The 18,626-nt window shown below is 38.7% G+C and overlaps 1 protein-coding gene across 3 annotated transcripts; it reads left to right on the top strand.

Annotated features, from left to right (window-relative positions):
* On the top strand, positions 1-18,601 carry LSM14A (LSM14A mRNA processing body assembly factor). Of its 3 annotated transcripts, none has more exons than XM_048958678.1 (10): positions 1-430; positions 7,621-7,784; positions 8,667-8,799; positions 9,853-9,972; positions 11,712-11,888; positions 12,192-12,254; positions 12,766-12,945; positions 14,306-14,477; positions 15,256-15,484; positions 17,285-18,601. In XM_048958678.1, exons 1-10 carry the CDS (start codon positions 310-312, stop codon positions 17,306-17,308), a joined length of 1,383 nt encoding a protein of 460 aa, XP_048814635.1. In that variant the 5' UTR covers positions 1-309; the 3' UTR covers positions 17,309-18,601. The 3 variants fall into 3 exon arrangements, with proteins under 3 accessions (XP_048814635.1, XP_048814634.1, XP_048814636.1); XM_048958677.1 differs by having other exon boundaries at positions 3-430; positions 9,850-9,972; XM_048958679.1 differs by lacking the exon at positions 12,192-12,254 and having other exon boundaries at positions 5-430; positions 9,850-9,972.
* Positions 18,602-18,626: the final 25 nt, after the last annotated feature.

Here is an 18,626-nt window from a genome sequence, read left to right as displayed (position 1 = left end):
CAGCTTCTCGCGAGATCTGTTCTGCTCCCGGCATCCATTTCGCGGCCGGAGAACGGGGGGGCGCCGCTGAGGGAAGATGAAGGCGGCGGCCATGTTGGGAGCTTTAGGGCGGCTTTGGTGCGCGATGTGCTGAGGGAGTCTGCGCGGAGGAAAGCTGTTGCTGGAGGATCGGCGAAAAGTCAGTCTCGAATCGGGAGGAGAAGAGTGCCTTCTACGTTTCTGAGCCGGGCTTGTTTCGTTGTTTGTGTCCGGCTTCGGGAGCGCTCGGCAGGGAAGGAGGGGGGGGTCCCTGACCGAGGAGGCAGCGCCATGAGCGGGGGGACGCCCTACATCGGGAGCAAGATCAGCCTCATTTCCAAGGCCGAGATCCGTTATGAGGGGATTCTGTACACTATCGACACCGAGAACTCCACCGTGGCGCTGGCCAAGGGTAAGGGCCTGGCGGAGCGAAGGAAGGGTCCCGGAGACGGGGCGGGAGAGAATGGGCAGCTCGCGGGGCCCGTTGGGGCCACGCAGCGGTGGAGCGAGAGCCTGAAGCGGCGGTGTTGCGGCGATGAGGAGGTTCCGGAGTAGGCCTGCAGGCCCAGCGGGCTCAGCGGCGGCTCGAGGCGGGGATCCGGGGGTTCTGGCTAGAGCCCGCGGCGTTTCGGCCGGAGACGTGATCTTCCGCCCGCTTCCCCTCACCGGAGCCCTGGTGGGGGGGTCTGTGGTGGCTGCGACGCCGCGGAGCGGGGGTGGGAGTGAGGGAGTGCCTGGGAGAGCCGTGGCGGCACGGCGTGGCCTTTATTCCGCCGCGGGGGGTGGGGAAACTCGGCGGGAGCGGGGGGACCGCCGCGGAAAGGGGTTGGAGCCTGAGTTGGACGGGCCGGGACAGGAGGGGCTGCTAGAAGGAGCCATGAACGAAGGGGAAGTGAAAACCTCCGCTAGTCCTGAGTTAGCAAGAGAGAGTAAGAGAGGAGGCAGGAAAAAGGATTTATTTGCATTGTAAAAATGCCAAATCAAAAGAGACTGCGCACTGCCAAACAGTTCTCATCCCGCGGTGGGAGACGACTGGAGGCAGCTGCAGTCTGCAGAAGGTGCTGTGAGTGCTGGGTTGTCGACCAAGAAGTTGGTCGAGAGCACTTCAGGAGTTCTTTGTAAGCTGTATGGCACTGTGTAAATTAAAATCGGGTACAGACAGGTGAGAGAATGTGTAAGCCAGAGAATGTGTGTGCCAGAAACTTACAGGGAGTCGGTTTACGGAGTGAATGTTGGAGACCAGCAAGTGGAAAAAAAAAGTTTGAAACTGCGCAAGTGAAAGACTTTAGTGTTTCATGTACAGGATAATGCACTTTCAACACGAGTCTGGTAGCCATCACAGTGAGTGCATAATGTTCAGGTCGAAAATTAAGTGAAAATCTTCTTCATTCTTAAAAACTCTATGGTATTTTAATTTACACTTACTCAATCTGTGTAAGTAATGTAAACACATGCATAAAAACCCATTTTATCCAGCTGATAGGTAAGGAGAAAAATTACTCCTTGTGTAAATTAATCTTCTGGGATTGAGAATATTCCAGAGCTCTGTTCATGTTCAGTATGGTAAGCTTGTCATTTTAGCATGGTCACTGTCTGTAATACAAACAGATATTTATATAAATGTATTACGTAGTTGATGTAGATACTTAATAGTTGTTCTGGAGTTTATGCCATGTAGCAGTTTGTTTGCTTTCATCGCTCATTGGCATTTGTGGTATTTTTCTGTTTGTGTACCATGTCACTGTAGGGCCCCTCCCACCCTCCAGCATATAGTGATTTATTATTTAAGGAATAGATTGCTTTATCCTGTGAGTTCTTGTATGTATGTTTTGAAAAACTTCATATTTGGTTTGGTTGGCATGCGTAGTTCGTTTACTGGGCTTTTAGCTCTCTTGATGTGATCTTATTTCTGAAGTTGCTTTCGAGTTGATTTACCTTGCTGAAAGTGAATTATCTGTTCAAAAAAGATAGCTAGTGTTTCTTTATATGAGAAAAAGATGAATACTGTGATTTAAAAAAAAAAAGTTTAGAAATTCCACTTGAATGCTATGGTTGTTAAGATTCATACAGAAGCACTTAGAAAAATCCTATTCTTGTGGAGCTTGTGATAGTTTTACCCTAAGTTAGACAGATTTAATACTGAGCAAGCCAACCTTGCATGACTTCTCAAGAGTGATTAAGTCACGTTATGGCATATCTGCCAAAGTGTGGTTATTTAAGATGGATCAAACTACAGTCACAAATCTAATCCACTTTCTTACTCTAATAAAAAATGTAAATCTAAATCATTTTATTTGCTTTAATAGAATTTGGCTGAGTTAGCTCAGGAATGTGTGTTTTGTAATACAGTGTTATGATTCAGAAGAAAATAAAACCAGTATTTCTAGGCCACTAAGAACCTAAAATCTTGCAATTAATCTGAAAGCTGATAACAGCCATGTTAGGCTTTGAAACAGCTCTCTGTGCTCCTGAACAAAATGTTCAAGTCTGTAGACAAAGTTTCTGAACAAATGAAAGCTTAGGTCACATGCATGTGTTAGGACAGCATGTTTATATATGAGGTGACAAGTGTGGTTAATTATAGCTAGATCTGTGAAAGAAAAAGTGTATCTTCACTGTCTGCAGCTGTATGTATGTTGATCCGGGTAATAGCATTTTTACTGCTAAAAAAAGGAGGCACTTTGCTTCTGTGCTTGGTGTCATGTGGCTGTTATCTGGGTTGAATGCATGACAGTTTGTCATTATTCATTTATTATCCATTTTCATATTCTTTTTCTCAACTAAAATAGATGAAATTGTTTGTGACCGAAGTATAAAAGTAGAATTAGAATCTGTTCTTGAATAACTACAGATTTGCCTGACAGTAAGGCTTTCAGTGGGCTCAGCTGAAGTCAGATAAACTGAGGATGTGCTTGTGAAATGTCTTCAGTTATCTTAAATCTTGTGTGATTTGGGCAGAAATAAGATTTTCGGGCTGATAATAAAATACTGATAGTACTCTTCAGTTCTTTGAGGGATAATCTGTTCTTGTTCTGTTAATTTTGTTTGCAAAGCTATTAAGCTGTGGCAAAAGTGTAGTTTCTCTTGTGAGTTAAAGGAATATAGGAACTCTTTAAAAATGTTGTGACTGATAATGGAAGGCAGTGCATCTTTTCGGAAATTGCTCGAGTCTATCATTATTTATAAGTTAAAACTCCAATTAAAAGTATTAAATTACACGGTTATTTGAGGCTTTTATATATTATTGATGCATGTGTTTCCTTTGGATTTATAGCTTTCCAGAGGTAGTGTGTGGTAACAAAAAAATACTCTTTCATTCTCAATTTTCAAATTAAATTAGTTTGAAATGTCTTTCCAATTCTACTTTTTTTTTTTTTAAACATTTGATCCAGACACTTTTGGAATGGACTGCTAGTGAACCACAGATAGGGTCATGTTTTCTTTCTTTAAAGTGATTGCTGCCTTGCTTGGAGCAGTTGTAGAATAATCATGACCGGTTTTTGTTGATCTTATGTTGCAGCGTTAAAAAGTAGTTGTTATCTTTCCAGCTGATAATACATGTCTTTCTATATCAAGACACTGACTTGGGAAAAAAGATTTTTAATGTAGGTAAGCCATGTAAGAACAACCAGGCTTTGTTCTCTGACAGCTAGCTAACAGTAGAAAATCCTTAGGGATGTGGATATGAGGAAATGAGATGCTGTCTTTCTGTTGTAATGCATCAGTTTTCACTATCAGCTGCTGGGACTTTGTGTGGAGTTGCATTGGGCAATTACAATTAATAGATACTAAATTCATGAAAGCAACTTCATTAATAAGCAGTTAATGTTCTAGTATTTTCAGCTGGCTGTGGTAGTATTATCCATAGTCTGATGACACATGCAAGAGCAAACTGTACTTTGCAAAATATGGAAGAGTGAGAGGAAATGAAAATAAGCACATGACAATTATCATCTTGTAAGACTTAAAAGGACTGTGGTAAATCCATTCAAAAAGGCAACCATATATTAAAACTTACTTTGGCCAACTTCAACATTACTACTATAGCGTACTTTAATACATCCTGCTGTATTATACTACTTCATTATCCAAGGAGACCATTGTAACTTCCCCCGTCAGTCAGAAAATCCAACGCCTGTTAGATGAAAAAAAAAAAATACTCTGCTAGTCCAAAGCCAGTTTGTGTATTGTACTAGCAGAAGAGGATTCTGTTCTCCACTAATGTGAATTATAGCAAACACGGAGTTCAATTAGTCTCTGCATACAGCACTTAGACAGTCTTACCAGCCTTACTTTGTATGTATCGTATAGATAAAGAAGTCAGCCTTTCTCCACTGTTAAGGGATCCGTGAGATATTTGATGACAAAAGGAAGGCTATCATTACCAGAACAAGTAATTGCAATTACCATCTCTATCCAAAATCTTACCACCTTTTCTCTGTAACATACTTAGATGGCTGCACACCATTAATGGAATAAGATTAATGTGAAGGAGTCAGCTTGTAGAGGGCTCATACTCATTGGAACATTAACTCTGTCTGCATTCTCTTGCTCATAGGAGCATTAACAGGGTGGCAAGATGTGGGGGAAGTAGACATGAGTGGGCTTCCTTCTGCACACAGAGTTGATCTTGGCACACACAAAGCTCAAGACGTAGACAATGTGTTCCTTAACTGACCCTGAAAAACAACTTGATAGAAACTTAATAAAAACCTACTCCTTGCCTTTTTTATTGTCACTCCTGTACTGAAGGAAATGCTCAGGTCTTTGCGAGAGTTTAAGCTGCTTCTGGCTTCATTTCTGACTCTTTTACCCAGTTAATGTTTGTAAAAGTCTAAAAGAATCATAGAATCATAGAATTGCTCAGGTTGGAGAAGACCTTAAAGATCATTAGATCCAACTGCAACCTAACCACACTACCCTAACTCTGACAGCCCTCTGCTAAACCATGTCCCTGAGCACATCCAAATGGTTTTTAAACACGTCCAGGGTTGATGACTCAACCACCTCCCTGGGGAGCCTATTCCAGTGCTTAAAAACCTTTTCTGTGAAGAAGTTCTTCCTGATATCCAATCTAAACCTCCCCTGGCTTAACATGAGGCCATTTCCCTTCATCCTGTCATGAGTGAGAAGAGACCAATGCCGCTCTCGCTGCAGTCACCTTTCAGCTATTTGAAGAGATCAATAAGGTCTCTGCTCAGCCTCCTCCTCCCCAGACTAAACAGCTCTAGTTCAAAAGTTCAGGTGTAGTCTGAAATGTCCCAGAAGACACAGCTGGGTAGAGCTCTAAGACTGCTGCTGCTCCAATGCCTTACTTTTTTGATACTCTGCCATATTTGTATTTCTGATTATGCAAAATTATGGCAAAAAACTATTTCATTCTAATATTCTACTGTATTGTCCATCTTTAGTATTAATTTAATATTAATAAAATCAACTTTGGTTATACTTACCAACACAACAGGTCATATGATGCAGTGAAGGGCCAAAGTTACCTTATTGTTTATGTAATATGTATAGGTGGCCAAAAATGGAAGTTGAATCTTTGATCACAACTGAAATAAATAGGTAATTCTGAAAGTAATGCCTCCCATTTATTTCCATGAAAACTACAACAGATACAAAGAGCACAATAGCACTATTTGATAGAGTAAGTTAATAACTACCAAACACTACTTTTCAATGTAGTTATCACCATTAGCTGTGCATTTTTGCCAGCAGTGATCAGGAGCCTGCATGCTGTGCTTGTAAAAATCTGTATCAGTGGAGGCGGCCCACTGTTTTACAGCTGCTGTAAGGTCATAATTGCTAGGGAAATATTGCCCATGCAGTCCATCTTTTATCAAACAGCTGGAAGTCAGAAGGCTCCAAATCTGGACTGTGCCAGGTATGGTAGGACAGTCTAGCCAATGTTAGCAATGTGCTCCTCAGACTTCCAACTGATGCGTGGCCCGGCGTTATGTTACAGGGGGAGGGTTGTCTTCCTTTCTGCCCTGACTCTGGAAGTTCAAGCCTTCAGATTAGCATTACCATGTAGTGGTCAGAGATAGTTTGCCTGGATTCTCAGTTTGTTTGTTTTGTTTTGTTTTGTTTTGTTTTTTTTTTCTGTTGAGAGAGAAGAAAGGTTTGTCTTGTAACAAAGTTTTGAAGTTGTCTTGAGCATCATCTGCCTTTTGACAGCTCTTAAATGCTCCGGTAGTGTTTGGAGCAGGCTTTCAGATGCACAGAAAAGTTCATTGTAGTAGGTGGTAAGAGTATAAGCTAGTAGTTACAACCATTTAGTGTTGTTTCTCACTGTCATGTTGTGTCTTATAACCCTCAGCTCCCAAGCAACTTGTAATACTTGACTGTTCATGCAGGACTCGAAGAAACAACAGTGACGTAAGATGGTATAGCCTCTGAAATAACTTGGTGTTACTTCATATAGCTCTGTAGGAATCTCTTCTTGTGACTGAAGGTTTTATGACTGAAAATAATTACCTAATAACGTCTCAAAACTGCTTATACATCTGAAAAAGAAGGGAAAACTTATGCTAGTAAATTAAAAGTGAAGTACAGATGCATAAATTCTAGTATGTTACAGTGCGAACGAACTTCTTAAAAAGCTGAAACAAAGAGTTGTGAGGTATTACTGAAGGTACTGCAAGTTGATGTTCAGTAGAATTTGATGCTTTATTCTTAATTTCCTTCAATTCACTGATCAATTTTTGCTTATGTAGCTCCAGCTTTTGTAGACACGTCTTTTGTTCCATCTTGTTTTCAGCAAAGATTGGCACAAAGGTGAGGAAAGGTCTTGGAGAAAGTAGCCATGTGATGCTCTATTGTATGCATGCAGTGTTTAGTGGGAAGGGAAAAGCATGATAAGCATCGTTACGCAATCTGAATGTTGTTGGAAGTCAGCTAAGTGCATAGAAATAAATGTAATTTCTCAGTATGTGCGCACTATGTTGATATGCTTAGGAAGGTAATTCTGCCCCAGTTAATTTACTTAATTTTGTGAAAATCATGTGAAACTTAACACCAGCAAGCAAAATACATTCTGCTTCGTGAAAATTGTCTACATGTACTACAGAGAGCCTGACTTTGACTTGAAATATTCATTCAAATCTTAAATCTACTGAGAAAGTTTGCTTTTGGTCATCTTTAATTTCAGGTAATTTTAGCATGATCTTTCTTTCCAATTTGCAAATCCGTAACATGAAGTATAAACTCATGTAGCCCTTAATTCACAGGACTGGCTTACCAGCCTTTATTGCTACATGGCATCTCTGCTGTTAAAATTAATGTCCAGAGAGTGATAACATAAGCAAAAACTGCTTTGCTGTTTCCCCTCAACTTCACTAAGCGATGAAAATAATTATTCAGCCCATGACTGTGCAAGTGGTTTAGTAAAGAGCCAAGGAGGCACCTTTCTGCTTCAATTTTAACTGAGATTTGCAAGATCAAATTTCTTGTTTATGTCTGAGTAGTTAATAATGGTAAAGAGTATGCTGCCTATATAATACGTGCTCAATGAAATCTTATGCTTTTTATTTAAAACTGTTGTTCTGTGAAGTATATTTGAAATATTGGTTAAATGCGAGATGGTTTCCATTTTTGCAGTTCGTTCCTTTGGTACAGAAGATAGACCAACTGACAGACCTATACCGCCTCGAGATGAGGTCTTTGAGTATATTATATTCCGTGGTAGTGACATTAAAGACTTAACTGTCTGTGAGCCACCAAAGCCTCAGTGTTCTTTGCCACAAGACCCTGCTATTGTTCAGGTAAGTCAAAATATATGTATTTTTTGTATTTGTTGCTTAAGGTATAACATAGCAGCTTTGAGTGTTCTCTAGCTTCTAGTGCTTAAAAAAATCAAATCTTTGTTGAAGTTCACAAGCCAGTGTAAAGAGCCATGGAAAGACTTTTTTTTCCTCTTCTGAATCATGTTCTTTGCCATGAAAAATCAGGTGAAATCTAACTCTAGCACAGTTCACTGGAATGCAAAAGTTAATGCATTTCTAATGCTTAGCTGGTTGATAAGATAAAAATCCGATTATTCCTTGCGGATTATACCTGCGGTCCTCCAGGATCTTCTGGTAAAACTAGTACAGCTGTTCTTGTCAGTGTTTATCGAGATCCGGGGAGTTGCGTTAATGTTAACCCCAATGTTTGTAATAAACTCACTGTCCTGTGGTATCTTAGGGTCTTTCATTGGTCATGTGGTTTTGAAACTTTAGGAAAAGCATGTAGCACTTCTCAGGTTTGCTGACTGAAGCTTTTATGGGTGTGTGACAAAAGTGAAGTCCAGTGTTAGAGGTTCCAGGGAAGAGCTTGCACATTTTAGGGTACTGTTTTCACAGGTCTGTGGTATTGGTATGGTGAAAGCAATTTCTAAACTGTACGCATGCTTGTGAAAATGTTTTCTGCTGCCGACTGCTTTGAGGTTTTTCATGCAGAGTAATTTGCATACTTAACTATTTTTGTGTTGTCTTTGCTTCTCCACTGAAGTGAAATAATTGCTATGAAAACATGCTCTTGGAAGTTAAGGTTTTTTTTTGTATGTGTTAGTCACAGCTCTGGTGTTAGGGTAAATCTTAATGAATAGTTTCTGCATTTCTTGCCTTATAGAGCTATTTCCTACTTCTTGTGTTTTTTGTCTTTAGTCTTCACTAGGATCTTCAACAACATCTTCATTCCAGTCCGTGGGGTCCTATGGTCCTTTTGGCAGAATGCCTGCATACAGTCAGTTTAGTCCAAGCCCGCTTGTGGGACAGCAGTTTGGCACTGTTGGAGTTGGTATGTTTATGTTTATTATTTTGTGTTTTCCTATAACTGAAGTTGCAAGTATGTGTGTACTGACAGTGAGTGCTTACAAGTCCTTCAGTGCTTTATCCTAGGGGACAGATCCAGAGTATTCAGTCTGTATCTGTCTGACAGTTTGGCTGAGGAGTATTAGGTTTCTTATAGTCTTTGCACCTCTAATCAAAGTATTCATGTGATTGGGAACTAAACGCCCTCAGAGGGATGAGTGGTAAAGGGCTCATATGTTCATGAATTCATTATATTTCATATATATTCATTATACTCATCTTGTATTTGCTCTACTTCACAAGTGGTAGAGGCAACACCTCCATAAAAGCCTCAGCTGCGCTGCGAATACCTGGTTTCCTAGGCTGATCCAAGGTAGTGTGTGCCTCACCAAGGATTTGGATGTTTTCCTAGTATAATTGGAACCTGCATTTGTACTTAACATACAAAAGATCACTAATGATCAATTTATTTCTTTAGTGAAGAATACGTTTTTTTGTTGTTTTTTTTTTTTTACTGAAATGTAGCTGTTGGCTTTCAGTAAGCCTGAAGGTGAAAGCCTTCATCTTTGTGTGAGAGAAAAGACCACAGAGATACTCCTGAGGTGGAGTTTCAAAGGATTTTCTTTTCTTTTTTTTTTTCTTTCTGTATTCTACTTTGTATTTTATCTTCTAGGATCTTATATTCTTGTAACTATTACATTGACAACGTTACTCCTGTTACTGAAAATGTTTCATGTGGAAGGAAGTCTGCAGAACTGTCTTTGACTATCAAGTTTTACTTAAGTTATATTTTTGTTTGAAAGATAGGAAGTTGAAATATAGTAGTGTTTGTTCTGGGCTCTCCGAGATGCTGACCATGCTCTGTTAATGCTTATGATATTAGCTTTTTTAAATAAAAAAACAAGGTATTATGGCCTGATAAGCTTGTTAAGTGAGAAGGTGATTGTCTAACTGATGCCTTCACTGATCATTTTCATATTTTTTAGCTAGAGAAAAGTCTAACTGAGGTCTTACAACTATATTATTTCTTTCAAAGCAGGAGGTTCGTTAACGTCTTTTGGAACAGACTCTTCAGGCAGTGCTAGCATGTCCCAAAGCACTGCAGTTGGTTCTGCGTTTACAACAGATGCAAGAGCACTAAAAACACAAATGTCTCAAGGTAAATCTTTTTGAATAACTCCTTTCTTTTTGACCAATCATTTCCTTAACTTCTGTTACTTAGGTGGTTGCCAGAAGTGTAACCAAATAACTCAATTCTGTCATGAAAACATATTAAAACATTAAAAAAAAAAACCCACTGTGAATATCTGATCTATAAATGTTTTCCTACATCTAGATATGATGCATATGCTGCTTAAGCAAGTGTGTTAATGTTGACAGTTGTTAGACATTGTTCTTAAAATGTCTTCATTGTGGAGTAGGACTTAATTCAATCGAATAACTTTAGCAGGTAACTACATATGGAAATTTGGCATGTAGTTTTATTATAGTATGAGGAAGCTGAAGGTACTTCACACTGATACGATTGTGAAGTCCGTCAGCCTACAGTTCTTTGTTTTTATTTCTAAAGGTGTTCATGTGTTTAAATAATACTTACAGCAGACTTGAATGTCTGTACAGATAGTGATGCTGACAGGTAAGTCTGCTTAACAGTAATAGAAACTGCATGATTTATTGTGTAATATTGCATAAAGAGGCAAACTGCAATAAGGTTAATTCTTGATACTTTCCTGAGTGGCAAAGAGAGGAGAAACTAAACGTCATGCAGCATAACCCTCATTTGTCCTGAATGTCTGTTAAATTTGCTCCCCAAATCCCGAAGGCGTATTTCCTGCTCTTCCAGTTTTCATTGCTGTGACTAAAGGTTGGCACAAACATATGGTCCTCATGCTATTTTCAAGTGTATTTAGTTACGTTAGAAGACAAAACAGTTTGGTGTTTCTGAATTCTAGATGGAGTTTGGGAACCAATAGGGACTGCTTTCAGGGATTAGTTTTGTGATTACCAAAAACAGATTCTAGTTTGTTTAATTAATTATTCTAAGCATTTCATTTTTTTCTCTTGAAAGTGTAGCTTGGTTTCCTGTAGAAGTTAAACATGTATGATTTTTTTACTTAATACAATGTGTTTCAGATGAGCAAACATTGTTCCACAAAATTTACAGGGGACAGCAACAAGTTTTTTAGTGTATTTTTGCTTTTTGAAAGTAATTGTTTTAGATCATGTGTTGTGACTGTTTAATTTTTACGGAATGCCTATTCTTTTCTTTTTCTTGGGACTTAAGTCTTATCCCACTAATTTCTTAGTGTATTTATCATATCATAAATTTGTGAGATCAGATCATCAGATATCTCAGTTCTAAAGATGTTTCTGACCCCAGTCGCTCATGTTGCAAGCTGAAATGTATGGGCAGCAGTTTATGGGGAAGCTTGCACAATTTCTTCATCTTCAGTATGCATGCCACCAGCTATCACTATTCATTATTTTGTAGTGAATGCAAGATATTGTGCTAGATGAAATAAAACATAAGTATCATAACAACTCTGCCTTTGGGAGCAGTTGCTTTCCATTTGGCTTTCCAGGGATGCAGAAAGAGTACGTATACCTGCAGGCAATCCGGGAATTTCATTCCGAAGTTAAATGCACATTGTGGATGTGTTGGTAGGGATTAATGGTCCTACCCATTCTTTTTGTTGTTGTTTTAGACTAGGGGAAGGGGAATTGATAAATCTGCTTCATTCTGGATTAGTGGATCTAAGGGTGCAGAAATATTTATTTCTCTTTGGGCACAGCAGTCTTGACTGGTAAGGCAGATAAACCTGTCAGTCTGGATTGGTTGGGACCAGTAACTTGAATTCATGGATGAGAAATAATTTTTGTTTACTTGTTTTTTTAAAGGTCATTCAAGCCCTCAGATAGATCATTTGAGAAGGAGCCCCACCATGGAACAAGCAGTACAAACAGCTTCAGCCCACTTGCCTACTCCAGCACCAGTTGGGAGGAGGAGTCCTGTGCCAGCCAGACCTATGGTGTCTGCTAGCCAAAAATCATTAGAGAGTCAAGAGCACAGACGAGGTAGCTTTGGTTCATTTTCATGGGGGTTCTTTTCTTCCACACGCATCTTAAGTGCTCTTTTTGAGGTTAACATGTAGGAATTTTCCTGCTGCCCTTTACTAGTAAACTGGCTAGCAGAGACCTGGATTTCACATATTGCTTTTTAAAGTCAAATATTTATTTATTTATTATTAAGAAATTAAACTCATATTTTACTTTCATAGGTTTGGATTTCTTGAAAATCAGAGCCATATAGCAATTTACATAAGCATGGTAGAAAATACCTAATTGGATAAACAAACATCTTTTTATTTCCAACTTTAGCTGAAGCACACAAGGTTTCAAGATCAGAAAATGAACTCAGAAATGAAAACAAACGACAAATTGGTAAATCTTATTTTGAGAAATAGCTATAATTCTAGTTTCAGACTTGAATTATTAATTTTTTTAAAAGCCTGCTTTAAGAAATGCAGCATTATGTATACTTTGCCAAGTGCTAAGACTTAGTTTTTAGTGTGCAGAAATCTTAGTCTTTCAGTTCACCTTATAACATAAAACTTTAGAATGTTTTCACAATATTGTTTGCAGTGCATTGATTGGGTCATGGATTTGTAAGCATAATAGAATGAAACAAACTTGGTATCTTTTGAAGAAAATACTCAACTGAAAAGAGATGACCATTTTTAAGTCTTGAGAAGGCTTTTAATGACTTCTGGGAAGTCTTTTAGTACACCCCAAGGTTAGAGCATTATGCTTTCAGTGTCATTGCTGTATTCACTGTGATTTTAAAAATTGTAAGCTGCTCCAGCAGGACTTGTAACAACAGAAGTGCAGGGTGCATGAAGTCCCAACTTCTACTCCAGGAACTTTAAAAAAAAAAAAGTTTCCCCCTCTTTAGTTCCAGGTGCTCCTTCAGCACGGAGAGGCCGTGGAGGTCACCGGGGAGGCCGAGGAAGATTTGGTATTAGGAGGGATGGTCCAATGAAATTTGAGAAGGACTTCGATTTCGAAAGTGCAAACGCACAATTCAACAAGGAGGAAATTGATAGAGAATTTCATAATAAACTTAAACTGAAAGGTAAACCAACTCTTGCTTTAGATTTAAGTGTGGGTAAAATAAGCGTATCTTGCTCTTCAATTTTTGTTGCTGCCTTGGGGAAACAGCTTTTAAGAAGTATTACCTTCAAAGTCTTGTTCGTGGTAGCGAAAAATAAACCAATTAATAAGTAAACTGAAACTGCCTATTTAATTCATTAAGTATTTGGTTAAATACTGAAGTGTGGGCTTTGAAAGAATTGTAAGTTGAAAGGATGTGGCATACTTCAGCAAATCTGTCAGTTAAAAATACTTGAGCAGAAGTCACTTTAGTGTAAGTGTTCTTCTGGAGAAGATGCAATAAAAGCAAATCCATATTTGTTTTCGTTTTGCAGGAGAGTGCATGAGGTTTTCTATGTGTTAAGTTCCTGGTATTTCTTTGCCTTTACTCTTTTCTAAAGAAACACCAGAGTAATTCATATCCGTGTTGCTAGCATGTTTATTTCATTTTCTGACAGGATTCTGGTTTTATTACCTCATTCTCTATGACCAGACACTTGTTGGTTGTTATGGCTGCTAGTTTTTGGACAAAATGCCATAAAACAAACTTTTCTATTTTAGCAGACAATGGGCTAAAAGTATGTCGGGTTTCAGCGTAAAGTAAAATCACCAATGGAATCCTATAGGATTTGTTCTCTAGTGCTTGCCTCTTCTGGATCTTTTTTTTTTTAATGATGATGTGACACATAAATGATTAGCTTAATGTGGATACTAAATTGTTCAGAATAGTAAGGAGAAACCTTGAGAAATGAGTTTGCTGACAACACCAAACTGAGGAAGAAGTGTCAATCTGTCTGAGTGTAGGAAGACCCTGCAGAGTGATCTGGGTGGGTTGGGTTGGTGAGCTGTGGCCAATGGGATGAAGTTCAACAAGACCCAGTGTCAGGTCTTGCACTTCGGTTGCAACAACCTCATGCAGTGCTACAGGCTTGGGGCTGAGTGGCTGGAAAGCTGTGTGGTGGAAAAGGGTTTGGGTGTCTTGGTGCTTGGCTGCACGTGAGCCAGCAGTGTGCTCAGGTGGCCAACAAGGCCAGTGGCATTCTGGCTTGCAGCAGAAGGAGGAAATAGCGTAACCAGCAGGAGCAGGGAGGTGATTGTCCCTTTGTACTCAGCTCCGGTGAGGTTGCATCTTGAGTACTGTGTTCAATTCTGCGCACCTCATTATAAGAGAGACATCAAGGCCCTGCAGCATGTCCAGAGAAGGGCAGTGAAGCTATTAAAGGGTCTGGAACAGAAACAAGTCTTATGTGGAGGGGCTGTGAGAAATGGGATATTATAATACAATATTGCTGTACTGTTTAGTCTGCTGGCCTGGAAGGAATCTGTTTACTTCTGTTTTCCAGAAGACAAGCTTGAGAAACCAGAGAAGCCTGTAAATGGAGAAGACAAAGGTGACTCAGGTGTAGATACCCAAAATAGCGAAGGGAATGCGGATGAAGAAGATCCACTTGGACCCAACTGCTACTATGACAAAACCAAATCCTTCTTTGATAACATCTCCTGTGATGACAATAGGTACAGTTTATGAGGGAAAGCTTGTTAGTGTACTTAATGTGTCTGTGTCGGCACCACTCATTACAATAAAGTCACCAAAGGCTACATATATACAAAGTCAAAGACAAAATGAAATGGGAATATGGAGTACTTCTGACTGTATATGCTACAGAATCTCCTTTTCCAGTTTAGGTTTTTTGCTTTGCTATGCAATTAGCACCTTAGTTAAGTCAATTATTATTTTGCTTTTATAGTGGTTTCTAAGTAGATTACATAACTTAGCAAGTAGTATTGTTTGAATGGGAAGATAACATTACAGGAAGAAAGAAGCTTATCATTGCTGTGGGCTTTTTTATTATGCATGTTGATGTGGATTGCTGACTGAGTTTGAAGAATGAGGGGTGAGAGGGAAGGTTGGGTGTATTTTACTAACAGCTAGATAAGTTAATGCATGCAACTATAAACTCTTACTTTCTTGTTCTCTGTTCTAAATTGCAAATGGCTCTTTTTTAATACATCATGTTTGCAGAGGTTACAGACCTTGCTATTCTCTACAGTGTATTCTCTACAGTCTTAGAGTGTTTTTGATTTATAACCAATATTGTAACACACCTCTTCTTACTGAGTGAAATGAGTTGTGGCAGACATCTAGGTTTTGCAGAAGCATAGTTTGTAACAAATGATGATGATGTATCATTTTTTACTTCACTGCCTTTGTGGTGATTCTAACAAAACAGGGCAGCCTTCATTCTAAAGTGTTTTAAAAACAAAACAATCTTTGTTCCTATGTATGTGACAGGGAACGTCGACCAACCTGGGCTGAGGAAAGAAGATTGAATGCAGAGACCTTTGGAATACCACTGCGTCCTAATCGTGGCCGGGGAGGGTTCCGAGGCAGAGGGGGGATTGGTTTCCGAGGTGGAAGAGGACGAGGAGGTGGAAGAGGTGGTTTCACTACTCCCCGTGGATTTCGTGGTGGTTTCAGAGGAGGTCGTGGAGGCAGGGAGTTTGCTGACTTTGAATATAGGGTAAAATATATTTAATCTTACTCTAACTTGATCAGCTGTGTTTGGAAACTAGTCGTATAACTTTTGCTGCTTTTAGATTTGATATTGAACTAGAAGTTCTTGAATAGTATTGTGCAGATAGACTCAGCTACTTAATAGAAAGTCTGTTGATTCTTGTTACTTACCATTGTTTGGCTGTCAACAGCAACCAAAAGCTGCCTTTAATCCGATGTCCTAAATATGTGTTCTGTAGCTGGATTTGAAGAAAAATATGAGAGATCTACAGATCTAATGTGAGAGAAGAATTAGAAGAATTGCAAGTGTTTTTCTAGTCAATACTGAAAAACACAGAGAAGAAACTTAACTTGTAGTGTGCAAGGAAGTTCTTTGACTTCTTTGTGAATGAGCTGGCACAGCGCCTATGTACTTGTAATATACTACATAGCCCTTAAAATAGAATAATTGAATTTAAGTGTACAGATGACCTTTTGCAAAAGACAGGTCAAATGTATTTGACATATGTAAGTTTGTTACACAGTTTGTAATTATATTGTAGCTCAGTAGCTACCGGGAAAGCTGAGGCAAGATTGACTTTTTTTCAGCCACTCAGAGCAAAAAGGAACTGTGGGAGATAAAGCAAAATCTTGCAGAAAAGATCACTACCCATCCCATAGATAATACTTATTTTCACCTTTTAGAAAATATTTTATTACTTTAAGTAAATATGAAGAGGGTTAAAGTTCCTTAAAGCATTGTGCGCAGGTTGCCATAGGAGTCTGTTAACCAAAGTAACCTGATGCACAAACATGTTTTCATCATCATGTAATCATATAAATAGTAATTTGGTCTGCAGAAGCTGTGGTGGCTGAATTCACTGTTTCTCTTTTAGAGTATACTTAGGCAGTTTGCTTTTGCAAAACTATCAAGGCATGCGCTTTCCTCTTTCCTGTTGAAGATCTTAACTCCTCTTCTTATCAGCCATTCCAAGGAAGAAGTTGGATGCCACCCTCTGCTAGTAAAGCAGTGTGTTCTGTGCTAATGGTGTCTTAGCTGCACTTTCTTTTTCTTAAAACAACCCCAAATCCTCCTCTTATCAGTGCTAATGGATCAGGCAGATTATATGAATTGAGAGCTTGGTCACTTACAAAAATAAAATCTTTTCATAATTTCATTGCAAGCTATTTTTCTAGACCTCATCTTCAACTTGAATGCTACCCTATGAAGGAGCAGAAATGATGTGGGCACACTGTTTAAAATCAGTAACAAATATAATTAACTGAACTAAAGTAAGCAAGTGTAGACTTTTACAGTTCTGACTCAGACAGAACTTTTTCTGGTAGCTTATCTTGTGAGCAGTAAGAATTTTTACAGTGCAAAATCATTGCGTTCTGATTGAAGATTCAATTTTTTTTTAAAAGCCTTTTCATAACTGAAGATGTCTGTCCCTCAGCCATTCGTTCCTCAAATTGCAAGAATTAGCCCTGTGATTTAAAGAAGTTTAGTAGCTGAGCATGAACTGAAATGAGGAGTTGAAGATCATAAATAGGTTTTTGTGAATGAACGTTTCACAGTTGTCTGGATAAGTAGGAGGTGGCATGCAGGCAGAGGATCTGTGCTACAACTTCAGTCGGTGTGCTGTCTCGGTGTTTGCCAGTATTTTGACCAGCTGCTAATGTGGAGATTGGAGAAATCTCCGTTCTGATTTCAGAAAATCAAAAGTAGCCATTGGAGCATTTCTCCTCCCAGCGCTGTTCCCCAAATTAACCTGTCATTTTTTGTTTTGCAAAATTAATTGTAACATTCTACTGTTGTTCCCTCTAGAAAGACAACAAAGTTGCTGCATAGTCTACAGGAAAGCTGAAACTGCGTGAACGTCTAGATCTTCTTGATCCAGAGAATTAGTTTCAATCTCTGCAAAGAATGAAGTTAATTTGCTGTATACTTGTCACCAGCACTGGGATTTAACTATTTAATTTCAAAGGGGTGTAATGCAGTTACTTTTTGAAAAATGGCCATCTTTGAAAACAGTGAGCATTAAATATATTTGAAACAGAAGGATAAGTAATTTCTTATGTATAGTTAATTATAAAGCAGTACTTCGATGGAGTTTAAGTATTTTTTCATCACTGAAAGGATTTTTCTTATTACTAAACTGTATTTGATAATTGCTTCAAGTTGTAAGGACAATTGTATGCAGAAGGCCGTCGATACTGTGAGTGTTTTGATCCACTGAAGGTTGTTTTTTGGAAATCCTGTAATATCCCTTTTGAGATGGTTGTACTTTATCAACTAGGGTGCTGGACAGTAGAAAACTTGCTTTGTCAGTCAGATATGTACACACAGTAAATACTGTTTCTTAGGCAAAGGAAACTTTTTATATAGTTGTAAAATTCCATTATATCCCATTGCCAAAGAAACATTACAAACTTTGTATAGCTGTATAAAAAGCAACTAATTTTTTAAAGAATAAACATTTTTAAGTCGGCAAACATACTGTGTTATTGCAGAAGTTGATATGCTGAAGAACACTGAATTAGTTGTGGTTTTTTCTTTAGCAGCTTTTTGGGCTTAAATTTGATTTTATATTTGGAGTATAATGAAGATTTGGAATGTTCTTCCATTACACAAAACTGGATACACTCTTCGCTTCTCTTGCAAGCAATTGATTTTGTAGTTTCTGGCATATCACAGGATTTGACCAAATGAAAGAGATATTTTTCAAATGAGGACAAAATAAATTTCGTATGTCCAAATTTTCAATTAATTTTACTTAGTGATAAATATTAACTTCTTTTTTTTAAGAATGGACCAGGCACATGAGTTAAAGCGATTCTTCTGGAACGCCTGGGCCAGAAGTATGTCTGCATTTGTCAGTTCTTGAAGCGTTAACTTTGTTGTAATACCCGTAGACATAAGCAATTGAGGAAGTAGTGTTTGGAGTTGTTTGCGTTTGATAGGCCATAGTTTGGAGAAGATGAGAACCTGGTTCTAAGACATTGCATCCGCAAATGACATAGTATGGACTTTCTGCCAATTCTGATGCCTAGTTCCACTTTGTGGATACTGAAATAGAGACCCGGTCATTTGTGTCTGTATATGTATGTGAAGGCCACAGGAATAAAGGGATCCAAAGATTAAGCGTTTTGATCTAATTTACTGATTT

The sequence above is a fragment of the Lagopus muta genome, chromosome 12 (assembly GCF_023343835.1).
Source record: "Lagopus muta isolate bLagMut1 chromosome 12, bLagMut1 primary, whole genome shotgun sequence".
NCBI classification, from domain to species: domain Eukaryota; kingdom Metazoa; phylum Chordata; class Aves; order Galliformes; family Phasianidae; genus Lagopus; species Lagopus muta.
This window is presented reverse-complemented; position numbering and strand designations above follow the sequence as displayed.